At 36.9% G+C, this 26393-nt stretch overlaps 1 protein-coding gene across 2 annotated transcripts; it reads right to left on the reverse strand.

The window, feature by feature from the left end:
* Nucleotides 1-9147: 9147 nt before the first annotated feature.
* LOC115918253 lies at nucleotides 9148-26279 on the reverse strand. Of its 2 annotated transcripts, none has more exons than XM_030998837.1 (2): nucleotides 26155-26279; nucleotides 9148-13292 (listed from the first exon to the last, which is right to left on the reverse strand). In XM_030998837.1, the coding sequence occupies exon 2, from the start codon at nucleotides 13280-13282 to the stop codon at nucleotides 11546-11548; it is 1737 nt and encodes a 578-aa protein (XP_030854697.1). In that variant the 5' UTR covers nucleotides 13283-13292; nucleotides 26155-26279; the 3' UTR covers nucleotides 9148-11545. The 2 variants fall into 2 exon arrangements, with proteins under 2 accessions (XP_030854697.1, XP_030854699.1); XM_030998839.1 differs by lacking the exon at nucleotides 26155-26279 and adding an exon at nucleotides 25979-26141.
* Nucleotides 26280-26393: the final 114 nt, after the last annotated feature.

The raw sequence follows: 26393 nt of genomic DNA on the forward strand, positions 1-26393 counted from the left end.
CATAGTTTTCAGAAAACCAGCATCCTGCCTGGCCTGCCCTAAAGCAATAGCTGACCTACTTGTTGATCCAAGTAAGAAAATTGTGTTTATTCATAGCTACTCCAAGCTGAAAGAACACAGGTCTTTCCATAATTCAAGAAGAACTTGTTGTAGCTAGGCAATGATACGTTTAGCAGGTATAGCTATATCCTGGATTGAGGTGGTATTCAATCTCCTATGGGAATTGAATTCTCATCGTATACATTACACAGGATGCCATGTGCAGTTTCAGATAATAATAATAATAATCTGGATCTATAAGGCGCTTAATGCGGAATATCGTCTCTAAATGCTTTACAGATACATATAGCATCACCCTGGTCATTGGATTCATTCATATACAATATGCACCATCTCCACTCCCTGGGGAGTATTCTAACACAAAGGCTTTCATCATCCTATCAGGTCCCCATTTCTCTCCTGGGTATGGTGTGGCAAATGTAGATTATTGCATTGCCAAAGTACATCAGTGCTGTCACTGCTGTGTCAGGGATCGAACCATCGAATGCAAAGAAAGTCTGATCTCAGGGCAATATGAACTGTTATCCAAACTAATCTTTTTAAACTCACTAATTTACAGAATGACATTTCCAGAGAACTTTCAATTAAAACAAAATAAAATTGTTTTTTAATCTACAAATCAATGATATGACATAAACTTATAAGAGGCAATTTCACAACAGTTGAGTTTCCCATCAACCATTTATCAAAAAACATGAAGATTTGTATTAAATTCATAAAACAATTAAAATTTAAAGTTATTTGTTATGCCAATGACCAGAAACAGCCTCTCATGTCATTCCGTAAACAAACCCATATAAATGTTGATAGAAAACCAAATGTTTTTAAAGTACATGCAACTCATTTCAATTAGTGCATATTAATTTGTGTAGATAGTGATGAAAAGGTATATAATTTTATTTATTCAAAATTCTCTGTAAATGTTATTCATTCACGTTTGGAATTGACACAGGTGTTAACAACCCTACTATAGCCACCTTTCACCTAAATTAAGGAAAGCAAATCAACACAATAGCTTGAGAAAGATTCAGTTACGATCTGCTCATTAAAGATTCAAAGCCACTAACAAAAATTGTTTTTATTGAAATGTCATAGTACAGCAAACAAATCCCTAACCAATGAATTAGGACACCCAATTATAGGCCTTCACAAACCTGGGAAGTGAAACAAAATATACCAATGCAATGACCTTTGGACTTCAGACCATGCTGCCTTCAGTCAGATCTACAGCATACATATTAGATTGAAGCTAAAAGACATCAAATGCATTGGTTTCTATGTTTCAATTGAAACTGGACTCCACTTGTAGTTTTGTCATTTGAACCATCATGCTCAAAGGGGTAGTAGTTCACTTTATTTACCTTTAACAAATGCATTCTGAAATCCATGAAAAAGACATGCATAATTGATATGTATTTAAAAAGAAACACAAACAAGATGTAAGAGATATTACAAATTGATTTTTTTTCTAACTGCTGAATTAAGAGGTAGGCCCCTACACATGTATAACAGATATCATGTTTCAATACTATTATGCCTCGTGTGGTAATCCGCCAGGGCAAAGTAAGCATAGCCAGGCACTTCACATTTCTGTAAATATGACACACATACATACATGTACTACACCGGTATATGTGTATGTGTAAGGCCTATAGTAGCTCATTTTTGTTTCATCCTCACTTGCCATTTATTTTCATGTTTAAAATAATGTTGTGGTTTACCATGCAAGAACCCCTTCTAGAGGTCTCTCATCAATCCAATACAAAATGGATTCACAACTTCAGATTTATAAACATAATTCATTGATGAATTTATTGATTAATAATTTCATATTCTAAGCAAAACTTTGAAAAACAAATCAACAGATTTGCTTTTCGGCTCAAATTTTGAATGGTTTTGATGGTCAACTGCTCGCTCAGATACTGGATTATCTTGCTATTTATGAAGAAATAAATTCTGCTGAATTGCTTCCTGGGCTTTCCAAAATGGGCTTTAAAATGTAAATCCTGAAATACAAGTTTGTGTACTCTGTATAGAGTGCTTGAGCCCAGGTACATGTATGTGTCAGTACAACAATTCTCAAGTTATACAACCAGGGAGGGGGGGGGGGGATGCCTGTGCCAAACAAAATCATGTGTACCACTAGATTGCTGACAAAATCACTGCTTTCTAAGCATTTATTTTTAATATTTGATCAGGTAATCTAAAATAAATTAAAGTAAGAGAGCCAGTCACATGATAGCAGACAATAAATTTGACCATGACCACTGATTCTATATACTACCCAACATACGTTCCATACATGCAGTGAGTCGAAGGTTAAGGCAAAGCAAGTCTTGGTTGATGTCATGGAATTGGTGTAGTACTAATTTGGTAAAAAAATTATTTCCAGTTGCAGATCATTCTAATTTTTCCTAGTTATTAACATAAATTAAACTTGAACTATTTGGGCATGATTACATCAGATAATTGCCATTAGAGATTAGCCAGATCAACTGTAACATGGGATACTTATCTGGTATATAATACATTTTAAAAATTGGGGCAAGTTCTGAATTCATAGGTGTATAATAAATCCAAAAAAATTAGAGAAATATTTTATTAGAAATCTCCCCCACCCCCTTCAACTTTCACAAATAATGAGTATTACCATTAACCTTGCCTAACAGCTAGGACCTCACACATTGCAATATCCTATGGGAGTCCATCAGGATACACTGTTTTACAGCAACCTTGTTACATCTGTTTGACAGGCCAGAAGTCTGACATGATCTGCAATCTTAATTACAACCAAGATGCTTTCATATTGCTTATCAAAGACAGTCACTACACGGATGGGTGGCTATGGGCTATGGCAGCAGGGTGTGAGTGACTAGCTACGTAAGCTACCCAACAGACCAAAACCGATACTTCCAATAAAAATGACTTTGTGCACGATATTACAAACAGGAAAGCAGGAAGAGATCAGTCAATCTGTGTAATAATGTAAACCAATGTAATAATCTGCACCAACATGATAATTGACACACAACAGTATGTAGTATCAAACTAGTGAATGCTACAGACTAGAATTGCATGAGGCAATCACTTGGGTCTGTAGAAGCAGACCAGCAGTGATCGAGACAGTAAACATCAACCTGTGTGTGGATAATGAGATCAGGACAGAGTTAACTGTAAACTAATGATTGCATCACAAGTCAGGATCAATCAAACTGGTTTGAACATACAGCAATGACTCAAAACCTTACGTTGCATGGTCAGACAATCTGCATATTCATCAAATTTTGAAGAAAAAAATCAATGGAATTCTTGTTGCATAATTTTTTTAAATGGGTATTTAATAAAGATGCAGGCCGGGCTTAATTACACTATCTTCTCCTTTTTAAAAGGATTGGGTATCTTTAGGCCATTAAAAAAAAATATACATGTTGAGCATCCCTGCCCGCTTCCTTTTTGAAGGCCGCCTACTATTTTTTTTTGGATTTTTTTTGGATTTTTTTTTTTTTAAAGAAAAAAAAGAAGAAAAACACTGCTAAAATAGATCTATTTCTGATTTTATAAAATTTGAAAATGTCGACGGCCATCTTGAAAAATAGCCCGACTGTCAGGGAAAATGTACAAAGCGGCCATTTTAAAAGAAAAAAAAGAGAAAAAAAAGGGCCTCCTCCTTCCTATTTTTCAAAAAAACAGGACGCTAAACATGTTTGTTTTTTTATTTGGCCTTACCTCAGATTTCTCAACAAAATCCTGGATTTAGCTCATGCTGCAATCATAATCATAAACCTTTAGATCAGTCAAGAATCCCATGACTTTTTCAAGCCGTCTGATTATCAAAATATTTATGATTGGAATTAGAAATGTCAAAAACCATTTGACAAACGGGTTTGAACAGTTTACAAGTCTATTGAGGAAAATGAGTATGGTAACCGGACACTCAAGGATTTTCAAATTTTTGAAGCACAATTTTTGTAGGGCTTCAATATTACACCATATCACAGACACTGATAACATGTAGGGCCATGCATCTCAGATTTGTAAAACTGGAAACATTTTTAAACAATGTCTTTACATGTATTAAAATGTGTACATGTATCCTTGTAGTTTCTTTCTTCTCAGAGAATTTTACAGAGAATGATAAGTTCTGAAAAAGGTAAACAAATATTTTTTGAGCTTCCAAGTTTCATTGACCAAGAACTTATACTTTCAAAATTATATCAAAAATTCAAAAACTTAACCTTAGGTTAAAGGTACTATGTCCCTTTTGCAGCCAACCTCAAATTCTGTAGAACTTTGCAGGAATTATGAATATGTCATGTACAGTGTATGTCCTATCTGTGAAATTTAAACGTTAGAAGTGTCCTCATATTCAAATTATGCAAGGAAACCCATTTACTTGGTAGACTTCACTGTCAGACACTATTGAGTGACTGACTGGCTTTTTTTCTTCTTTGGTAATAACATACATGAAAAGAGTTGTCAAGGGTACATGAGCATTTATCTACATCAATAACCCACTTCTTATGATGGCCAAGATTAAACTGATTGAATCTTTGCGCAGCATTAAACGTATGACCATTCGGTACAAAATGTCTGAAAATCAAGACTATTACTTTTGGGCTCTATAGCCCTAAAGTCGATTTGACAACTAATAGTCGTTATTTTCCCACTTGAAGACATTTTCAAGCCCCACCTTTTTTAGGGAAGTTCTAAATTAGTATTATCTTTCAAATGCAGTTGGAATTTAACTTTTTCATTTTTTTGACCTGCAAATGGGACATAGTACCTTTAAGTTTTCGATGATGATGCTACAACATAGTCCAAGTCTGTTGACCTGAAATGATCTTTGACCTTGACTTTGTGATCTGAAATTCTACTCACATGATTGGGGATACTTGATTACCCTATAGTCAAAGTTTCATTGACTAAGAACTTATACTTTCAAAATTATATCAAAAATTCAAAAACTTAACCTTAGGTTAAGTTTTTGATGTTGACGCTGCCGTCGCCGCCGTCACCAGAAAAGTGACGCCTATGTCTCGCTTTTTGCTACGCAGGCGAGACAAAAATGACAAGTACATTTAATAGCTAAAGGTTGTAGACCACATTTTCCATGCAATGTTGTTTACTGGTAGTGCCATATACTTCCCATAAACTTCTGGCAAGATTAGGCCAATTTCTTATCATTTGATATTAATTACTAAAACCTCGCAATATACAGCGATACTTCAACATGATCAACCATTTCCAATCCCTTAGCTTTCACACAGTTCCTTTCACAAGCAATCCATTCCACACTCTCTAATGTATTTCAATTAATATTTGATAATTTAAAGCCAGATATATGCCTTGCTGAATGAGTCCAAGTATTATAGTTGACAGCATGAAGTCTAAGACTCACCTATATGTTTGATTGTTTGTCTGGTTTGTGATCAGAGTAAGCAAGCAAGAGAGAGGGAGAGGGAGGGGAAAATCAAAACAGTTTTCATCCATTCATGCTTCATCAGTCTCATGAAAACATCCCAAGCTCAATAGCAGAATAACCCGTATACAGAATGAGCACCCACCGCTAAACTGCATTGATTCACGCGGCAGGCAGGCGGAAGCTGCTATTGGTTGACTATTCAAGAATCAGAGAAATAGTGATAATTATCAAACCTGACGTTTCTGGCTCGTTAGACCCTTACAACTACGCCTGCCTGCCTTCTCTATCCCTGAACTGGATTAGCTTGAAATGTAGTTGTTTTTGAGTGAGTCACTATTCATGGAAAAGACCATTTCAATTTTGCTTTTGCACCAATACTTTGACTAATTCCCTTTCTTTGGGATGGGAGACATGAGGTGTGACATCTAAGACTCTGCATGATGTTAAAAAGGAAACAAAGATGTTAAGTTTCAAGAAAATGAAATGTAAATTCTCTCTGAACCTCTGCATTTAAAGCCAAAATTACATGCATATTTCAATAAAACAGCATGCATTAGCTTCATGAATCCTTCATCAAATAACTGTTGTACTCTAATACTATTTTCACACTGATTTTGCTTAACCCCGTACTTTGCTTAGCCCGTACTATCCTTAACCCCGGACTTTTTTTTTGGCTTTTCACACACGTTGTTTTTAGTCTCGTACTAGCGCCTATTCCGGAATAAGAAAATTCACACTGTTCTCACTGCAATTCTTTAGCCCCGGATATCTTGAATGTTATGATTGGACAGTGGGCTCCTTACTTCGCATCTGGCCAGCTGCGATACGCTCCATTGCGTAGAACCGGACTATTTTTCGTTTCTGTTCTCATTCATTTGCTTGGCACCGCAATTGCGGGGTTAGCAGGAGTTAGCACCACAATTGCGGGGTTAGCCCTGCTATTTTGCAGGGTTAGTTAACCCCGTACTATAGGCGGGGCTAGCCCACTTTGGTAAATATGAGTCTGAACAGAAAGTGGAATAGGCTACCCGGACTATATAGGTGGGGCTAAGACCCCCCCTTAACCCCACCTGTAGTACGGGGTTAAGCAAAATTTTGCCAGTGTCAAAACAGTATAATTTTGTTAGAGTTGTACTGTTATACATAAAATCCACTGAAACATTGAAACATTACCTGCAAACAATAGTCTCTAAAAAATGCCATATAAACCATTATAATTTATTGATATCTTGTGGGGGAAAAGCGATTCAGAAGTGGCCTTACAGTGTATGTCGATATTTCATCTCTGAAATACACATACAGTTAGTTATACATGTATGCAAGTATAGAAAAAAGAAATAAAAAAATTAAAGCTAGACCAATGTGATCATTATTAAAGGAAACCTTTCCCAAACGAATTATTGTAGGTATTCTTAAAAAATAAGACAATTCCCGCTCTTTGATGTACAACATTCTTTACAAAAATGTACAAGGGATATAAATGAGGATATTCTTGGCATGATGCAGGCACGGCGGAGCACCCCAATTTGCATATCATTAGCGCCCCGTTCTATTTGAATAACCAACGGACATCTGCGTGAATCCGAACATGTGTGTGCTAGAATGTCAAATCTTAAAATTCGCGTTGCGCCTTTATTACTGCCAATATCGCTATGAAACTTTCCATACTAACTAAAATTATTATGAATTTGATGTCATTGAAATAAATACGAAATTCCATGGAATAAAACTCGAGATATTAATGTGTTTTGAGCTTCGCCCCTCGAAAAACACGACGTCTACTTTTTAAGTTTGTGACCCTATCAAGCAATGCACGAAGAAGAGACTTGGTATGAATATTCATTAGGGTTGAATCCATACATGGGCGAAATTTTCGCTTCTCCGCTGTATTTTTTTTGGTTATAACGTTCTTTTTCATGGGGCTTCATTTTTAAAAGTTGTAGTCAGCGAACTCATTGAACATGACGTCATCGATCTCAGCGATGTACTGCGCATGCGTCTTAGGCCCGGTGCAGGCCAGATCGAAACAGCTGAGCCATTAGCGTGCACGTGTGCAGTCGGCTGGCAAGACATGTATAGCCAACGCACACGCGAGGTTCAGACATGACACACATTTGAATGTATGGGACTGGTCAAACAATTTTGCGACAACGAAGGATTATTTTTGTTCGATGAGATTCGGACATTGGGGTCTGTTTTTCTCTGTTGCGACCCTATCAAGCAACTATGAAAAGAGATATTTCACAAGGATTGAGATTATTAAATTTTCTTTCTGTTCATACGAGGCAATTCTTTCTCGCACTAAAAGAAATGGTGAATTTTACGGTGATTTTGTATCTCATTTTTTTCGTTTTTGTTCGTCAAAACTATCCCTTAAATTTCACATTTTCTGTGCATCAATAACTCTTTTTATACACATGAGTGTCTTGCAAATTTATTCAATACTCGATTGAGTAGCTTTGATTGGTGATATTCATCACATTAATGAAGAATTTGTCTTCGAAATTTGTTTACTTTTTTTCGCATCGATCGGTACACAATTGTTGATTTTATGCAAATGATGTTTACTGGACGAGAGTCGATCGCACGGTAATTGGGGTGCTCCACTGTGCCTGGATGTAATGCCTTTAGCATGACATGGGAGCAGCCATTGTCTTGAGAATGTGACGTACCAGTTGAAGTTGTACATGTTTCATGCTTTAGTTGGAAAGACTTTTTAAATCATTAACAAAAACTTTACTTTTCAATAAGGAAAAATCCATAGGTGAAAAGATGGGAATTATATTTGGTGAAAAATATGAAACAGGAGAACAATTTAACTTATTCATTTAAAAATGCTAAAATATAGCAGTTGACAAATCTATTTCATTTATGAGAAACTGTCAACCCAGAAGAGCACCAACTTATTTATGCATTTTGCGTTCAGGCAATTGTAGAACAAAGGATTAATAGCTCTATATTTGGGCAACGAGGTACCAGAATATCCTTTTCGACACTGAGGTGCCCAAATATACATATATCTTATATCTTTTATTTCAAAATTACATTTTGACCACGCTCGTTCGCTTTACTCACTTGCAACATTTAGAAACGGGCTAATTCTGGGCAACGAGATGCCCAATCATATCCTCATATAAATTTAGTGTATTGAGGAGACCAAAATAATTATATTCGGCGGCAAGGTGCCCGCCTACATTATTTTTTATCTTATCTAGTGTGTTGATTATAATTTGTTATATATCAAAAATGTTCTTTTTGGCCACCTCGCAAAATTTAGAAAGAAATGTGTGTGTGTGTATATGGCACTTGACGAATGCCAGAGTGATGCAAAATGAATCTTCTATGATGTATTTGGGATCGGGTGACGCAACATTTTTTATTTCTTTTAAGGGTGTCTTGACTAAGAAAAGTTTGAAAAGGGCTGTTATAGGTAATAATGATAACGGACGATAGTCGTTTAGTTTGTTTCCCACAGCTAGACCTGGATTTGTATCATTTCATCACACATGTGGGTGGTGACAGATTTTTAATACATAGATACCAAGTTCAATGCTAGAATTGATTTGTCTGTCAAGTAACAATCTACGTGTACACAGCTGGGGTCTGCATTATCACACACCGGTCAGGCTATTGACAGTATACATAGGTGCAGTAGAAAGGTCACATTGCTTTCAATACAGTGTCAACACATGGTGTCATCACATGCATATTTTATTCAAGAAACTTCTGGTAAAGTTCAGGTATACTCATGAAATTGGAGTGAAAATTGAGGTAATACAATGGACAGGTTAAAAAGTGTAGCACATGTACTGTACATCAGCCTAAGCAACAAGGGAAATTGTCATCCGACATCTGATCTCTTGCAAAAAAAAGGTGTCTAGAGTGAATTTAAGTCTAGGCTCTGTTGAAAGGGAAAGTTGTAAATATGAAATTGAAGAAATTAGAAGAAAAAAAGTAGAAAGTTACAGAAACAATTAATAAAGGATTAAAAGATTTATTCCATATGATATAATTTGGCACATGAACATTACATCTCCTTTCTTCTTTAAAAAAAGGAGTAATTTATGAAATAAGAGGAGAGTGACTTGCATATTTGAATTCAATGGAGTTCCTGATTTGTAATTTGATCTTTGAAAGTCCATAATTTCATATTAACTTTCTTATTTTTTCAGTACTTTCTCATAAATCTGTATAAATTATTGTTTGGAATATAACCAGATATAATAGATGAATTCACCTTTAGATTTTAACTCCACAATGAAAATCTCCCGCTGGCATTCAGAGGAGATTGCAGAATGCATTTAAAACAACACTGAGGGATTTTAGTTTCCTGTCTACTGTTTATACAACCCAAACTGCATAAGAAATTTACAGGGGACTGCAAGGAATGGTTATTTTTAAAGACCCATTCAGTATTAGTCATACCCAGCTTGGAACAGTGACACAAATAATTATTGTGAATGACAGCTTAGACTTCAATAAGATCTTAATCATAACTACTGTACTCTTGTGTGGAATTGTGCACATTGAGATCAAGGTCAAACACTTAATGAATTTCACTCAGCTACAATTCTAACAAACACTATGCATATCGTATTTACATGTACAGGTATTGCCATAGCTTCATTATAGAAAATACTTCTGAATTGTATCAAATTGAATGATTGTAAATGACACTTAATATTCAGCCTTCAGAGCAATTGCAAAGCTTATATATGCCAATAACTTTTCTGTTTAGTTGCACAAATTATATTGCATAGCGTATTATATGCACATACTTTAAAATAATCCCTCACAGTTGGTGCTAAAAGTAAAGGCTAGTAAACTGCAATGGAATGAGCTTGAAATACATACATGTACATGTACGTGTACGTTTGAAATATATAAATTTGCTTTATATCTTAATCTGAATAACTAAAAAGTAAAATCTAGTTGCATCATATTCTCTCTCTCTCTCTCTCTCTCTCCACACTGGTAAATAATGTTACATGTACAGTACTGTACATGTACATCTCTTTCTATTAACACATGGCCTATATCAGTATACACTGTATGCAGCCTTTTACATTTGAAAAACTATGGCAGGATAACCTCATGCACCTTTTCTTTTGTGTTCATAATCCCATCACACATCTTCTCTAGCTCCTACCCATGAAAGTCACGTTTTAGCCGCTAACCATAACTAGTTGAGCGATGATGAGAAAGTAGCGTCCACCAACATAAGCAATGCATTGCATCACCCCCTCTCCGGACTTCACATCCAATGTATCCATCCATAAAGCCCTCCACAGTCACAAGCTCTCTCTCTCTCTCTCCAGATCAATATTACCCTGGACTTTCCCTAGGCACAGGAGAGCAGACAAGATGTACTCCTGAAGTAGCCATGCACATCTTGCGTTACAGATGCACTCATTATGCTAGATCCCGCCACAAATGGAGTGCCCCCAATAGCACTCTCTCAACCGTGACTAAACTGATGAAACATCAAACATTTCTCTGATTGCATGGTGTATAAAACTTGGCCAGTGATGCACCTTTGCAGACACATTGAATTGCCCTTTATGAATTCTTGAGACAACCAATGCAATAAGCTAGTACAGCGGGGAAAAAAAGCATCTAATGCATTTTCATTGTTTCAAACAAAATTCTGTGCATAATGTATACTGATTGTGCATTTAATTCATGTGAAGTCTTGATACCACTTGAAATATTTGACATAAGTATCCACTGATGTACAATATAGGTAGTCTTAATATCAAAATTCAAGAGTAAATAATAAAACAGTGAGTAAGCACTCAGTCTGGTTAAATTCCAAAAATGAATTCTAAAAATCCATACATTACACAATATTCAGGAAGAAATTTCTTGTTGACTGGAAATGCTCAATAGGTTTTGTTGCACTGCCTAAACAACACTTTTTTTAAGTGAAACAAAAGAAACCGTTTTTAATTTTTCAATCCACAAACCTTTCACCAAAATTTCATCTTGGAAGAAATTTATCAATTTTATAATTTTTCATGATTGCATTTGATATCATAATATCTTTAATAAGTATAACAATTATCATTCCCCCAACCTCCCCATCCTTCTTCTTAATTTTTTTTCTATCATTGATTGAATCTCTTTTTGCTTACCTCTAGAAAGAGCTGCAGACATACCAGTTTGACTGAGAGGCCTTGGATTGCCATGACCTGGTTGAATGCCATGAGGTAGTCCCTGATTAGAGTCATCCATATTCAAAGACTGAGGTGAGATGGAATCAGTGATGTAGTTCTGATCATCAACATCCCCACTGCCTTCAAACAAGTCAAAGCCTTCCATCTTGACACTGGGTGGGTTAGAATCAAGCCCTGTCAGGTTGGTAGCATCACTCAGTCTGGCAGCAGAGTTAGAGCTGATGATCATGTTGCTGTTGAGAAAATTCTCATCCAGCGTGCTTGGAACAGGGCTATTGGACATGAGCCCTGTGTCAGATAGGAGATGATCTTCATGGTAGTTAATCATACTGAGTGTCTGATCAGCTGCTGGTTTAAGGAGTGCAGGACTGTTGCTCTGTTGCGAGAACGAGGGACTGTCCTGGCTAGGTTCTGAAAATGCGACGGATACACTCACTGACAAGGGCATCATATTTTTCTCAGCTATGTTACTGGTTGAACCATCTGACATGGCCTGGATGTTAGGTGATGATTTATCATTGTTATTTTCAACATGGTCCATTGGAACTTGTAGTAATCGTGTCCCATCTTTAGGAGACTGACGGCCCACTTCTTCCTTGATAAAGGCATGCTGCCTGGCAAACACCGACAAGGGCATATGAGGCTTCTGAAGATTAGGATTCATTGCACCTGCCATACTATAACGGATGCCTTCAGCACTTGTCCCTACTCCATACGAATCAATCCCTCTTCCTGCAAAAGCAGGATTGAATGAAGGAGGCATTTGGCCAATGGCAGGAGGCAACATAGATGGTGGAAATCCTAGGCGTGGCTCATTTGGGCGGATACTGTATCTGGCTGCCTGTTGGAAGTTGGGCCAGTCAAGTGGGAGTTCATCTCTTCCAACTTGGACTTGACGTCCAGCAAAGTTAGCCACCCTAGGGATGTGAGAGGGTAAGCCTTGACTAAGAATCTGTCTAACCTCTGCTGTCTGGCTTAGGTTCAGGGGCTGTGAATTTTCCTGCAGGTGAGTTGCTTGCTGTAGTTGAGATTGGGTGAAAATTCTATACTGAGATGCCTGCATATAATCTGAAAATGGTACATTATTCATGTTACTGCTGTTGGATACTACATTACTGATACTTATAGAGTTGCATGTACTACTGCTATCACTAATTCTGTTGTTGAGGTTGTGCTGATGGTGTGTTTGCTGAGGTGCAGGCTGTTGTTGATCTTGTGCATCTTGCCGTCGTTGTTGCTGCTGCTGCTGTTGCTGCAGAGAGTGCTGTCCTACATTTGTGACCATCATTTGTTCATTTTCTCTTTCAGTCAGTTGTGCTAAGATTTCCGCAGTCATTTCCTGGCTGGCATCTAGAAGGGGTAGGCTGCGGCTTCGTTGTACGGGACACGCTTGAGGAGGGGATGATAAGGAGTTGTGTAATTCAGGTATGCCAGCCAAAGATTGTTGTGGCTGCCGTAGGTGATCAGTTGCATTATTATTTGCCATAGGAGCTGGCTGAGCTGGGGGTGGCATGCTGTCCAAAGAGGTGCTTCGTTGCACCCCTGCTGGCATCTGTTGGGGCATCTCACGTTTTAGCATCTCCAACTCTTGCAGATTGACTGCAAGGTGGCTCCCTGTCGCCATCGTGACAACACTGGAAAATAAAAGAGAAGAAAACATCAATGTTTAATTCCTGTAAACTGCACCTAAAAGCCATCCTTTGTCACGCAAATATTTTCTTTACAAATATTATTTTGTTATACCGGTATTCATAACCTAGCTTGCCTCAGCCAATCAAACCATAACAATTTTTTATAGAAATAGAACAGAAGCTCTGGGCATCAATACCCTTCCCTTTTCTGTATTTCGCTTTCGGGACAGGAGTAAACTCCAGATAAATAAAATACTTCAGTAGACAACTTGACATTGTGCATGCTTACCGTACTGCAATTGAAATGAAACCTTACAGAATTTCTGTAGAGATTGAAACATGATACATGTACATATTTACATAGAAAAAATATGTGCAGATATTAGAACACTTCTCAATATTCTCCAAGTAGAGTTAATTTCCGCCCGCAGACAATTATTTATATCACCATCATGCATGCATGGAAACGTATAAAAATGACAAAGGAAGACAAAGATAATGGTAACATTTTATAGATCTGGAAAGAGATTAAGATGCTCAAAAAATGAGAGTTGGAGCATCAATCACACGACACAACCATCTAAAATGTTGTATGTCACAATAATATGAGGGGCATGCATGTATGCGCTTACAGCTACATGCAGGCACTGCACAATGTATGCCAACTCTTCTCATCTGATTAAGGTTTACATGCATGTACCCTCATATCCTCTTTTAATCATGTAAGAAATTTTCAGCAAGTTGTAACGTTTTTAATCTCAACAGATCTACCTAAGAGTAAGTTGATAGTTAAAGCAAAAAGTAATGTGACAGAATTTTGTTTGTTTAAACCAGAAATACAAGTACATCAGCATATGTACATGTAAACAACCCCTTCATGCACATTGCCTTATTTGATTTGGGTCAAAAATTGTTTCTCAAAGGAATAGAAATTTCTCCAGCAGTGAAAATAATGAACTTTGTGGCCTTAGCTCAAACTGGTGGGATTTCCTGCCACGGAAGCTGCCAGCCCGTCCTGCAGAGTGACACACAAACGAGCGCGTCACTCATACGCAATTATCAGCTGCAAGTAGGCTGATATGGGCTGGCTATATACAAGGGCCAGACCAGACTGTTTGTAACTGATTACTCTAAAGTGAATCATGCATGATCTTTACTATCAGCCAAGAGTGCTTGTTACAGATTTGAGACGATACTCCAGATAGATCTTTTAGGAATTCTTCCTATTTGTGTACATCTTTCAGACTTCCTTGAGCTACAAATATGCAAATCAAGTTGATAGTACAGAGTTTAAACTAGTTTAAACCACTGATTATTTGTAAATTTTCATGTAAGTATAGGACTACCTTAGTATCCTAGAGTATATCAAACAAGATACCCGAATGGAGCTTACCCCTATCTGAATAATACTACAGTGTATGTTTTTCAAAAGAAACTGAATTTTCTGCTAATATTGTATGCACGGCAAGATTCATAAATCTGGATGCATATTTTGAGAATAAGCTCAAATAATTAACTTTGCATTACAAGCTTTTTCAAAATAATGAGGTACACCTTCATGTTAACAGTTAGCGCCATGAGCGTCCCTGGGCGGTGTGTGCGCTCTATAAGTTTACACTATTATTATTATTATTATTAACGGTATATCATTATAACTGTGACTCTGTGAGACAATTAAACACTATTCTGGCTTGTGGGTGCTGGGAGTATCATCTTACAATTCAAATAATTCTAAAGAACATGAGCACTGTCAACTGTAGCAAGGCAGGCAACACACAGAAGGCATTATTCACCTCTAAGCATGATTAATGATAGTTGCATCAGGCGCGGGCTAGGGTGCAATTAAAACCCCAAAAAGTTGTAAAAGCTTTTAAATTTGTAACGGCTATCGAGGCTCTGTTTAAAGAGAGTCCAGAGCAAAATTCATCCAAAATTCGCCTTGACATATCTCCCTTATTTTAGCACCAAAGATCATGAAAATTTTATAACACAAATAGAATGATAATACTATTCTTCACTAAATTTTCATTAAAAACTGCTTGGTATTATTAAAGATATTGTTATTTTTCTGTTTCAGAGGTAGGTGAAAAGAGACTTCGTTTTTATCCAGACATACACTGTGGGTGGTGGTGGTGGTGGTGGTTATTTTACCTGACTGCTAAGAAAGCATAAATGCTTGTAAGTAAGCAACCAGACGGTCGACGGCATTAGGTCCTCTCCGAGGGACCTGGTAATGAGGATTAATGCCTTACCAAAGGGCACTAGCGCATTGCCTTGGTTTCTGGAACAATATGCCAACAATTAACATTTTACTAGACTTTAAACTCCAGTCTCGCTCTCTGCGAAGTTTTGTGTTTGCGCAGTTAGTAGTTTTGTGTGAAACTGCTTTCTAAGCTATGGGAAGATTCATGAAAAGACTGGAAACTAAAATCTATATCGGAGGTGTGCTCATGAGCTGGTTGCGTCACCCGCCTTGCATGCATACATGTACATGCAAAATAGCTCATCGATAAGCTGTTTTTATGCTGTGGCTGCTGCAGTCCAGTAAACTTGATAGTTACAATTGCATCAACTCGACCATATCGTCACAGTACCCTGACCAATTCTTTTGTTAAGTCATTGTTTTGCTCAAACTTGATCAAACATCAGCATATTTTACTTGCGACATTCAGAAGACCAAGCCCCCGATGCTCCATACGCACCAAGTCCAGCGCAAACAGTCCTGCACGTATAACGGTCCTCGAGAGGTAACCATCCTTCACATACCCCTATACATGTAGATGGGACTACACTTAAGCTTCCGAAAATGTGTCGCCATCGATATAATGAGGAGAGCTTTGATATACTATGATTTATAATTTTTTGCATGATAAAATATGATTTAACAACTTACTGCGATATTTATCAGTTAGAACAAATCTTCTCCTTTAATTTGTTGCCTTTCAATCATTTCACTTGGTGGTTTCTTAAGTGAAATTTTATAGTTTAGCTGAGACTCTTTTTAGCGGTTTAGCGTAAACAAGTTGTTTGTAAATGTACCCTAGCCCGCACCTGGTATAATGAAGTGTATGCACACGATTATCAAATCCTGATAGGAATTATAATGTCATGACATATAATAATATGATTCCAGGGCCCTCAGGGAGAACGGTAATAATACTGATGAGGCTACTCTGGGTTATAAAGGCATATTATTATTCATTTTATTATCATTATTATTATTATGATATAACTGAGGAGAGGAGTGCGTACTTTTCATGACATACATTATGTTTTGAGTTTTAACAATATTTGCCTACAGACCTCAAATCACAGTGCTTCTCAGCCTACATGTAGATTATATGCTCCTTCAGAAATCATGTATTTAAATTTCTAACTAAAAAAAAATACTTTCATAATGACCCTGGGACCACAAAAGAAAAGTACTTCTTTACTTTGTCAACTAACAAAATAAATAATAGTGGGTTCTGGGTTCTTGATTAGTCATTTTTTACACTCCTGGCGCTCCATATTTTTTAGCTTTAGCATGGCCATTATGGCGCTCTAGCATTTCAAGGAATTAATTCCTGCTAGGTATCCATTTACCTCACTCGGGTGGAGTGTGGCAAATTTAACCCAATGTATTGCAAAAAGACTTTAGCGCCACGGCGGAACTGCTACACAACATGCAACACAATAACTATATTGAACTTGACTTCTGTTTAAAAGTTAAACAGCTCACTTACTACATATGGATAAGGAGAGATAGCTCTTCATGAAATACAGAATTAAATGATAATCACTCCATCATCTCACAAGTTAAGCTGGTCATACATTTACAATATGACTCTTACTTTAGTACATAAAAGAAGTTCTCTTCTTTTTTGCCTATCCAGCTATAATTCAGAGCCTGTGTAAGGCTAATTAATCTAATCTTCTCCTGTAAACCTACCAAAACGTTTGGATGGCTATATGTATACTTTTCAAATTCCTCAATTAATAACATAAGAATGCATCTATAGATATGAATGAATTTAATAAAGTGCCTTTTATATTTTCTTTTACTTTATTGCTTTTGTACCCACCCCATACCAATAATGATAACTTTAAATCAGCACTTACACCATAAAGAATGTTTAAGGGGTCTAACCTCTCCGACTTGAACTATCCCGATCGCAAACTATCCAGCTACATGTAATTTGCGTCTTCATCAGACTGAAGTAGCAATTAGCAGGATATTTGGTCGGGGTTGTCGTCCCAAGATATCTTAGGATAGTTTGCAAAATATCCTGCTATTTGTCCGGTGCGTCTTCACCAGACCGAAGATTCGCAATATGCGCTAACGCTGAGCAAAATATCTCAAGGTCGAGTTTCAAGTTTGGAGGTTGAATCTCGAGCTGATGAAGACACGATTTGTTACTTCGGGATTTTTTCCCAAATCAGAAATAGCGGGCTATTTGGCAATCTCGAGATGATGAAGACGCACCTAATAAGCATTGCCCACATGGCATACAACGCCATAGGGCATACTGCTGGGGAGCTAACATCATATCAAAGGAGTGAAATAATTAGTAGATGACTAGATGTTATTGGTGGAATCTTTCCATTGAAGGCTCCCTAATATAAATCAGGGAGACCTGCAACACTGACATCCAATACTTTTCCCCCATGAACTAGAGACTTGTTTTTTCAAAAGAAATTGGGTAAGGGGGGGGGGGGGGGGGTGACTGTTGCCCTCTAAGTAGTAAATGTACACAGGCTTATGTACAGTACCTCATGTATGACAATTTTTAAACAGAGATTGGACATTTGCACATTTTGCACACCGTCATGAAAACCCAACAGGAAACTTCAGGTCAATTGGTTGCTGGAAATTTTAGAGTTAATTTGATGACTAACCCCCATGTCAAATCATGTAGAAGAGAGGAAAGAAGCCCTCTTATGATACTGCCACTCATGTCTAATTATTAAAAACAGAGTATCTACATGTACACTAGTTGTAATGTTTCACTTTCAGTTTATGCTTCATTCCATGCTATTCCATTTCAATCATATTGTATTCAACTTTTGACTACAATACTTCCTCAAAGCCTAATAATCAATCTAGTGCTTATTCTATCATTCTTTTATCATTTTACCTGTACCTGTATTAAAAAGTCTTCTGTGTCCTTTTTCTCTAATAGTGAAGGCTATAAATACAGGTCAATATGCCTACACATGCACTAAAACTTCAAGTTTCTATTACTCAATTACATAGTTTGGATGACAGGCTCAATTTATATTTTCTACCTCATTGGTTTGGCAAATACAGGCATGACTTTTTGGTTGTAATGTACATTCTGGGTTTGGTTTAAGTCCTTGAAATCTTCTTTCATGTCACTGCCAGAGTCTCAGATTGCTTCCAAACTTCCAAAGGGGGACTACCAAAAACAAAAACAAAAAGTAGTTTGAAAATTGATGACATTAGTTACCCCCCCCCCCCCCCCCCCCCCCCCAAACAAAAAATAAAAAATATCATAACAGTATAATAATTTTTTCTATAGATCTATCAATTTGCTTATTTTATTGTTTACACTGCAAACACTTTCAAGAAATGATCAAGGATGTAGAGTTATGGCCTGGTTTTACTTTACAGTTCTGTCTTAGGTTGGGGTTAAAGATAAAGACTAGTAATGGTCATGCGATTGCACTGTGAAAGAAACATTGTGGAATCGATCAGAAAAGGTTGATCATCTAGCATATAAGTATTGGTGTGTACTGCAAGGTTCTGGAATCATCAAAATGATAAGAAATTTGGCAAAGTCTTCATAAAGTTAGAATCACTGCACACAGAATGATGTATATGGGACTACACACACACGTGCATTTGTATCTCTCAACAGGCGAGAGATACACTAATTTACCAAATATATCAATTAGTAGGCGGTTTCCCGTCAACATTTTTATCATCATGTATTATTCAAAACATATTCTTTCACATGATTGGTAATAAGAGCTTTCATTTCATTATTTGAAATTGGGGCGTTTCCAATACTGGTCTTTACCTTTAAGTCACACATGAAGGGAAATATCATCACAACTCTTTTTCCTACACGGACATATGTTGGGACCAACCATTTCTTGTGCAAAGAAAGAAAATAATAATATCAATTAAAGTGGCTCCACACACACACACACAATAAAACATTTGCTGAACTGAGCACCCAAAAGGCTAATAGTCGAAAGACCCAGATCTGCATCAAGTCCAAATCAAACATAAATAGACCTTGACAGAGCAAACTAGGTCTTATGATTGGGTGACAATGGCCCAGCATGACGTAAACCACAGAAAGGCCTCAGTGGTGGGGTTCTCTACTACAAGCTCCCTTCACTGAACCTTTTGTGCTGTGGTGTGAATGGTTTCCACCCAGACTAGACCAACAATAGGATTAACTTTAAAGAAACGGTCATTATAGCAGATTATTTTCCTAATATACTCTAGCAATTTATAGACTAATTAAGACTTGTAGACCACATGTTCCATTCTGTACTGTAAAGTTAACCAATAACTGCGTTGCTGCTCACACATTTTCTTGTGGTAATTGTATCTCTTATTTTGTTTTTATGGATGCCAATCTCATGGACTGTAAGGGAAATTGGCATCAATTCAAATTACCCCACCACAATTATTTCCTTATAACTGAAAAAAAGATTTACCAGTACTCTAAAAGTTGGAAAAAACATAAATGTAAAAAGAGTTCCTTTGACATTGACTATATAATAATTAAAGCTCTGGCCTGTAACAAAATATACTTTATTTTTTTACATTTACAGGTGGAAATTATGATTTTTTTTTTCTTTCTGGAGTGATTACATGCATCTGAGATAGAGATTAAAATTCATTTTAAGATTCATGCATTTCATTTACTGATGGGTATGTAAAAATTAATAATAATTTAAGGAAATATGTTGGGACACAGAGTATTTCTTTAAAAATATGTACACTGTACACACATTCTTTCTTAAAAATGCAAAGTTATACATGTAGGTTAACAAAGATATGGGACTTTTGTTTTTCCATGTTATTTCAATCACTTGTCCTTCAAAGACTATGTATGTACAATGTAAAAATTGTATTCTATTTCTTTTCCCTAATATAGTAAATATTTATTTAAGAAAAAACTATTCGAAATCTACTTCATTGGAGTAAAGTAGGATAAAAAAAAGTTGAATATTCTGATTTCCAAAAGACATTTAATCTATATAGAAACATTTGAACTTTGAGTTAGGTCAGAATATCTATGCATATATATGTGATTGACTGTAATGGTCCACCTACATTTCGTCTATGCTCAATTTCTACCACTTGTTGATCTGCCTTTTTTTTATGATCACTAGGCTCAAAATTATACTCAAAGTCTCAAACAAAAGTTTATCTATAGGCCCATTTGCACAGCCCGAACACCATTTTCACAAATCTTTGATTTTTTGGACCGCCATTTACATGATTGAGAAAGATTTTTTTTTTTTTTAAGTTGGTGTTAGATCATTCCAAATTTTGTTGGTGAGTAGTAGACATGTGCAGCTTTTGGCTGCTCTGCATGCAATCGCACAGAAGTGAGGAGAGTCACCTGACCAAAAAACAGAATAATTCACTGATGTTTCGAGCGCTGGCATTTACACTGCAATTTTTAAAATTTTTGTTGTGTTAGCCGGTACGGATAGATGCTTAGCAACTTCTAACGAAACACCGGAATGTGAGAAAAATCTACCATTTTTGCTTGCAGTCTAAATGCAGCTTGTGTTCTCGACAGCTATCCAGAGGGAATGGTAAAAACAGAAACTCAAAAGTTTTTAAAATGCAACATGAGAGATATCTGATCAACGAAACCATGTTGGAGTATGATACACCAGTATTAAGCAGTTTCCGTGCAGCATGCTTCACATAAGTTTGCTTACATCGGATATCTCAGTCAAAACATGTCATGTACATGTATGTAGACACAGCAAAGCTTACATGTATGGCCAATCTGGATATGCATGTAGTTTGGGACTTGCCTAACCTATGAGAGGTGAAGAGCAATAAGTCATGGATCAGGTGAGGACTTTCCTTATGGGGCAGTTCTTTTGGAGTTGGTTGCAGTCATAGTTCAGGTGAGGACTTTATGATGATAATTGTTCCTTATTATGGGACAGTTCTTCTGAGGTTGGAAGAGGATGAGAGCATTACATAATACTTGATACTGATAGTCATAAAGTACTTTCAAGTGAAGATCACTTTTGGTGATTGATAGCATCCCTTATCGGTTAGATACATAAATAGTCCAACATTCCCCATGCAAATCAACAATCGTAAGTCTTTATTATTGTGTTTTCCGGCCTTTCAAAACATAAGGTCTTAATATTCTGACTTCATTTCTAAATCTTTCCAACCGAGGGGGTTTGTCTGTATCAATACTCGGCCCGACAATGGCATAACGATCATTCCTTATGTGACTTAACTCCAACCTAAGACAGAACTGTAAACCAGACCATAAATCTACATCCTTGATCAAATAAAATGTTTTTTTAGTGTCCAAGCCATTATTGCAAAAGATGTCTGATTGTCTAATGTCTATCATAGTGATTCAAAACGAAACATCAATACATGATAAGCATGATACGTAGTAGGCATTTAAACAATCACCAGATGTACTTCAGTAGAACATTAAGCTATAAATTCAGGACTGTAATATGATTTATGATCCCTACTTCCTTGCTTTGTTGTTCTAATTCTAACTCTTCCTGGTCATTCCAGTGTTGAGCAGGTAGCCTATATATGTAGCAAACAATATGTACATTTTAGGCCTACATGTACATATCAATGGCCTACAATAGTACATTCCCATATTAAACAATTCTGAATAATCAGGTACACAAACATCTATCTATTTGCATTGGCTAAATCTTAGAATGTGATCAAACTCATCAAAGCATAAGAACTCAAAGGCACTTGTATAAATATTCAGTAGCTGCATTCTGTATTCTGTTACAGTATGTGCACAAGCGCCACTGTGCCAAAAGAATAGTGAATTCCTGTCTCAAAATAAAGATATTTAATTGTAGCTTTGTTCCCATGGCTACATATATAAACTATAAGTTATGCTTCTTCCTCATATCTACCCTCAAACCTTTCAAAAGATTATACTGGCTTGATTTTTTCCTCAAGATTTCTCTCATTATTAGGTTTCAGTATTTCAAAAGAAAGATACAATATCACAGCTGTATGTGTTAACTTTAAAGGGATCGTTTTTAGGCCTGAGTCATGTCGGGATTTTCATAAACCGGGTCCCGACGGCCTTGCACCGGTCGGGACCCGGTGTCCCGAAATCAGCTCGCAGGATTTGTCACTTGCCTCTATAAAAAGCGCATATCATCAGTATGTCCCTTAAAAGTGACATTTTTATCAGTCAAATAAATCAACACATGCATACCTCGGCACAGATTGGTATATTCTTCCATTTGACATTATATTCATCCATGATTGGCGATGTTTAGTGCCATTATCGTGCCTCTAAAAGTAAAAAAAACTCGAGCAAAAATATAAAGACTACAATCGAGCCGCCATTTTGATTTATGCAGGTTGAATAAATCTGGTCAAAAAATATGAATGTTAGAATAATAAAACAGCTTTCTAAAAAATTCTTCTGTACAATATACCGATCATATAATATTTTAAAGACAAAAATAAATATTTATCTCTTATTTTAAACATCGCATGCTTTTTTTTAAAAGCTGAAAATTACTTGGTAATCACAAGAAGTTTCGATACGAATAGCTGTTGCAAGGCAAGTTCAGACTAGTCTCGGAAAAATGCGCAGTGCTCCTCGTTATCTGTAATGCGTGCCAGAACGAACCCAAACAAAGACGTGATCGTAACGAGAAAAAAATCATTAAAAACTACGAGAGCACAATTGGAAAGATATACTGCTCAAAATTACCATAATCAGATACATAACTTGGACAAAGAATTCAATAATCGCCCAAGAAATGCCACAGAAATTGTGATAATCGAGGAGTAACTGGGTACATTTTTATCGCAAGGGGCCTGCTGCAAATACTCGAATCCTTTGTTATACTGCTTTTTACCGTAGAGGGCGGTATTTGCCTCGTGTTCAATTTAAACACGTTTAGATATATTGCAGCAGGCCCTTCCGATAATGATTGTACCTATAGTAACTCATTAAATATCACTATTTATGTGGCTTTTCTTGGACAACTATTGTATTCTTCCTCCAAGTTATGTATCTGCTTACGATAATTTTGAGTAGTTGTCTTTCCAATTGTGCTCTCGTAGTTTTTAATGATTTTTTTTCTCGTTACGATCACGTCTTTGTTTGGGTTCGTTCTGGCACGCATTATAGCTAACAAGGAGCACTGCGCATTTTTCCGAGACTAGTCTGAACTTGCATTGCAACAGCTATCCGTATCGAAACTTCTTGTGATTACCAAGTCATTTTCAGCTTTTAAAAGAAGCATGCGGTGTTCAAAATCAAAGAAAAAATATATATTTTGTCTTTTAAAAATTATTCGATCGGTATGTTGTAAAGAAGTACTTTTTAGAAAGTCGTTTTATTATTCAAACATTATTGTTTCTTTCAACCTGATTTATTAATTCTGCCGAGAGATCCGGCCAGTACAGAAGCTAGCTAGCAGCTGGCAACAACAACCCCATGGGGCGAACTGCTTTGCAACCCATATTTATATCAGCGGTTCGGATTGATTCTGGATGAGCTAGAATACGATTGGTAACAATTAAATACTTAAGTTTTAGGGTGGATTGATTTTAGTGGTGTGCAAAACTGCAATTTCTTACATATTTCATTATTTTTTTCGGAGCGCCGGTTCTCAAAAAACGAAACCGGGACCCGACGGCAACGGTCGGGTCCCGGTGTGATCGACCGTACCGACTCAAGCCTAATCGTTTTAATAACAATGTTAAACCCGAGATGCACGGCCCAACGTGTTATCAGTGTCTGTGATATTGTGTTATTTTGAAGCCCTAAAACAATTGCGCTCCAAAATGATCAAGAAGTGCCTCAAAAAAGTAAAAACCTTTGAGTGACCGGTTTTACCATACTCGTTTTCCCCAATAGACTGTAGTGTTATGAAAACCGTTTGGCAAACGCAAAATTTGATTTCGATTTTCAATCATAAATATCTTGATAATCAGACAGGAGATCAGCTTATAAAAGTCATGGGGTTCCTGACTGACCTAAAGGTTTATAATTATCATTGCAGCATGAGCTAAATCAAGGATTTTTTTAAAGGATCTAAGACAAAGTTATCGGATCCCTTTAAGAATAGTGTCGGTCATACTTTCTACAATTGTATTATAATATTACAGTGTATATCTCATTAATTTTATCTTTGAATTTATTTTTGCAATCTTAATAACTGTTTTAAGATTGCAATTTATTTCATTTGCTTTTAGTTTTATTGTAATCTGAGTGTAATTGCAGCCCTCAGGTTGCCATTTTCAGTATTCTCTTTTCTCAATAAACCATCCAATTCAAATCACGATAATAGATATTTTTATATTTTAAATGGTTGAAAACTGTACATTTTCATAACCTACATGTAAGCAATCAGAGACAAAATCAAAGTGTGCATTCATGTTAGAGTATCAAACTAAATACTGACTAGATGATTGCATCAGTGACTTTCTCTTCAATCATACTCATACTCATAGACCATTATTAGTTGTAACAATTGAGAAGTTTAAACATAGATCTTAGTAGTAGTAGTACATTAAGTTCACCCAAAGTACTTAATTACATCTGATTTTGTTGTTAGGCACAAGTATGTTAGCTTGTTGCAAACATGTAGCTTATAATAACCCCCCCTTCCTCTTCACCATCAAACTAAGAGGTAGTCTAGTCAATAAATAACGTTGGACTGCAATGAATAGACTGCAATGAATATACATGTAGTGCTTCAACGGTTGATCCCGATTCTAATAAACATTAAGTTTCCCTTTTTTCTTCTATGAAACTTCAAAGTGCTATACAGCGTATCCAGAGATCTGTATAGGAAGAGTATATACATGCGGGCACACTAAACACCGGGTTTACACCAGCTCTTTGCGAAAAGTGTAGCGTGTTAACGTGCATACATGTACTACTACTGGTGTGACTCTCCTACATGCGGGTCTCCACTCAATGTTCTGGCTGAGGAACAGAGTGTTCTCTCCTGCACCAGAGCCTGCATCGAGATCAAGAAGGAGGGGGAGGGGTGTGCTTACCCCCAGGGTGGCAACAACTATTTTTTTGCACTGGACTCGAACCCATGGGCATAACATGGTCACAAGAGTCAGACCGCCAATTTGATTGTGCCACACCCACTGCTTAAATATGAGTTTGAATATGATCTAGCAAACAGTTAGCTAATTAATGATAGTTGGCTTTGTCTCTGGTTTGACCTGGCAGTGTCACAACAACATTGTAACACTGGTTTGTTTTGGGATTCCTTCTGCGAGCAGAGCTGGCCAAGAGTGCCCCTCCTCCTCCCTGAACAGAGCTCCCTGGCTGTATCACGCTCATGCTCGACTACTAATACACACGCGTGCGCGTTCAATTCACAGCTGCTCGGGCTTAGCCTAGCTAGCCTAGCCTAGCATTGCCATTGATTCATTACATGCTGGCGAATACATTCAAAAACACACACACAGTACACACACACATTCAACGTACTAGCTTGCCCAAATTTTGAAAAACTGCCCGAGTGCGACACTGGCAGTCCCTAGAACAACCACTTCCTTGTTTTAGCACCTACACATAAATGACATCCTGCAAAAATCTCAGAAATAATAGCATAAATTTCTTAGATTCATATGCACTATGCATGCAGCTGCTACAACAATGCTTACCGATGCTTTTATGTGAAATTCCACACCTTTTCAAAGACTTCGACATGCATCCGAGCACGGAAATCGAACGTACCATTTATTTCCAGTGTGTGTGCGTGTGTATGGCTCTCATCTCATTACTATGCAACAAATGGCCTTTCGACATGTAAAATACATTATCCATCCGCGGTGACGTAAATAAATAAGTTCCTGTAGGATTATGTGCACAATCATATGATAAGCTGTAAAAGACCATTTTA

Source organism: Strongylocentrotus purpuratus, unplaced genomic scaffold (genome assembly GCF_000002235.5).
Source record: "Strongylocentrotus purpuratus isolate Spur 01 unplaced genomic scaffold, Spur_5.0 spur5_scaffold_5, whole genome shotgun sequence".
NCBI classification, from domain to species: domain Eukaryota; kingdom Metazoa; phylum Echinodermata; class Echinoidea; order Camarodonta; family Strongylocentrotidae; genus Strongylocentrotus; species Strongylocentrotus purpuratus.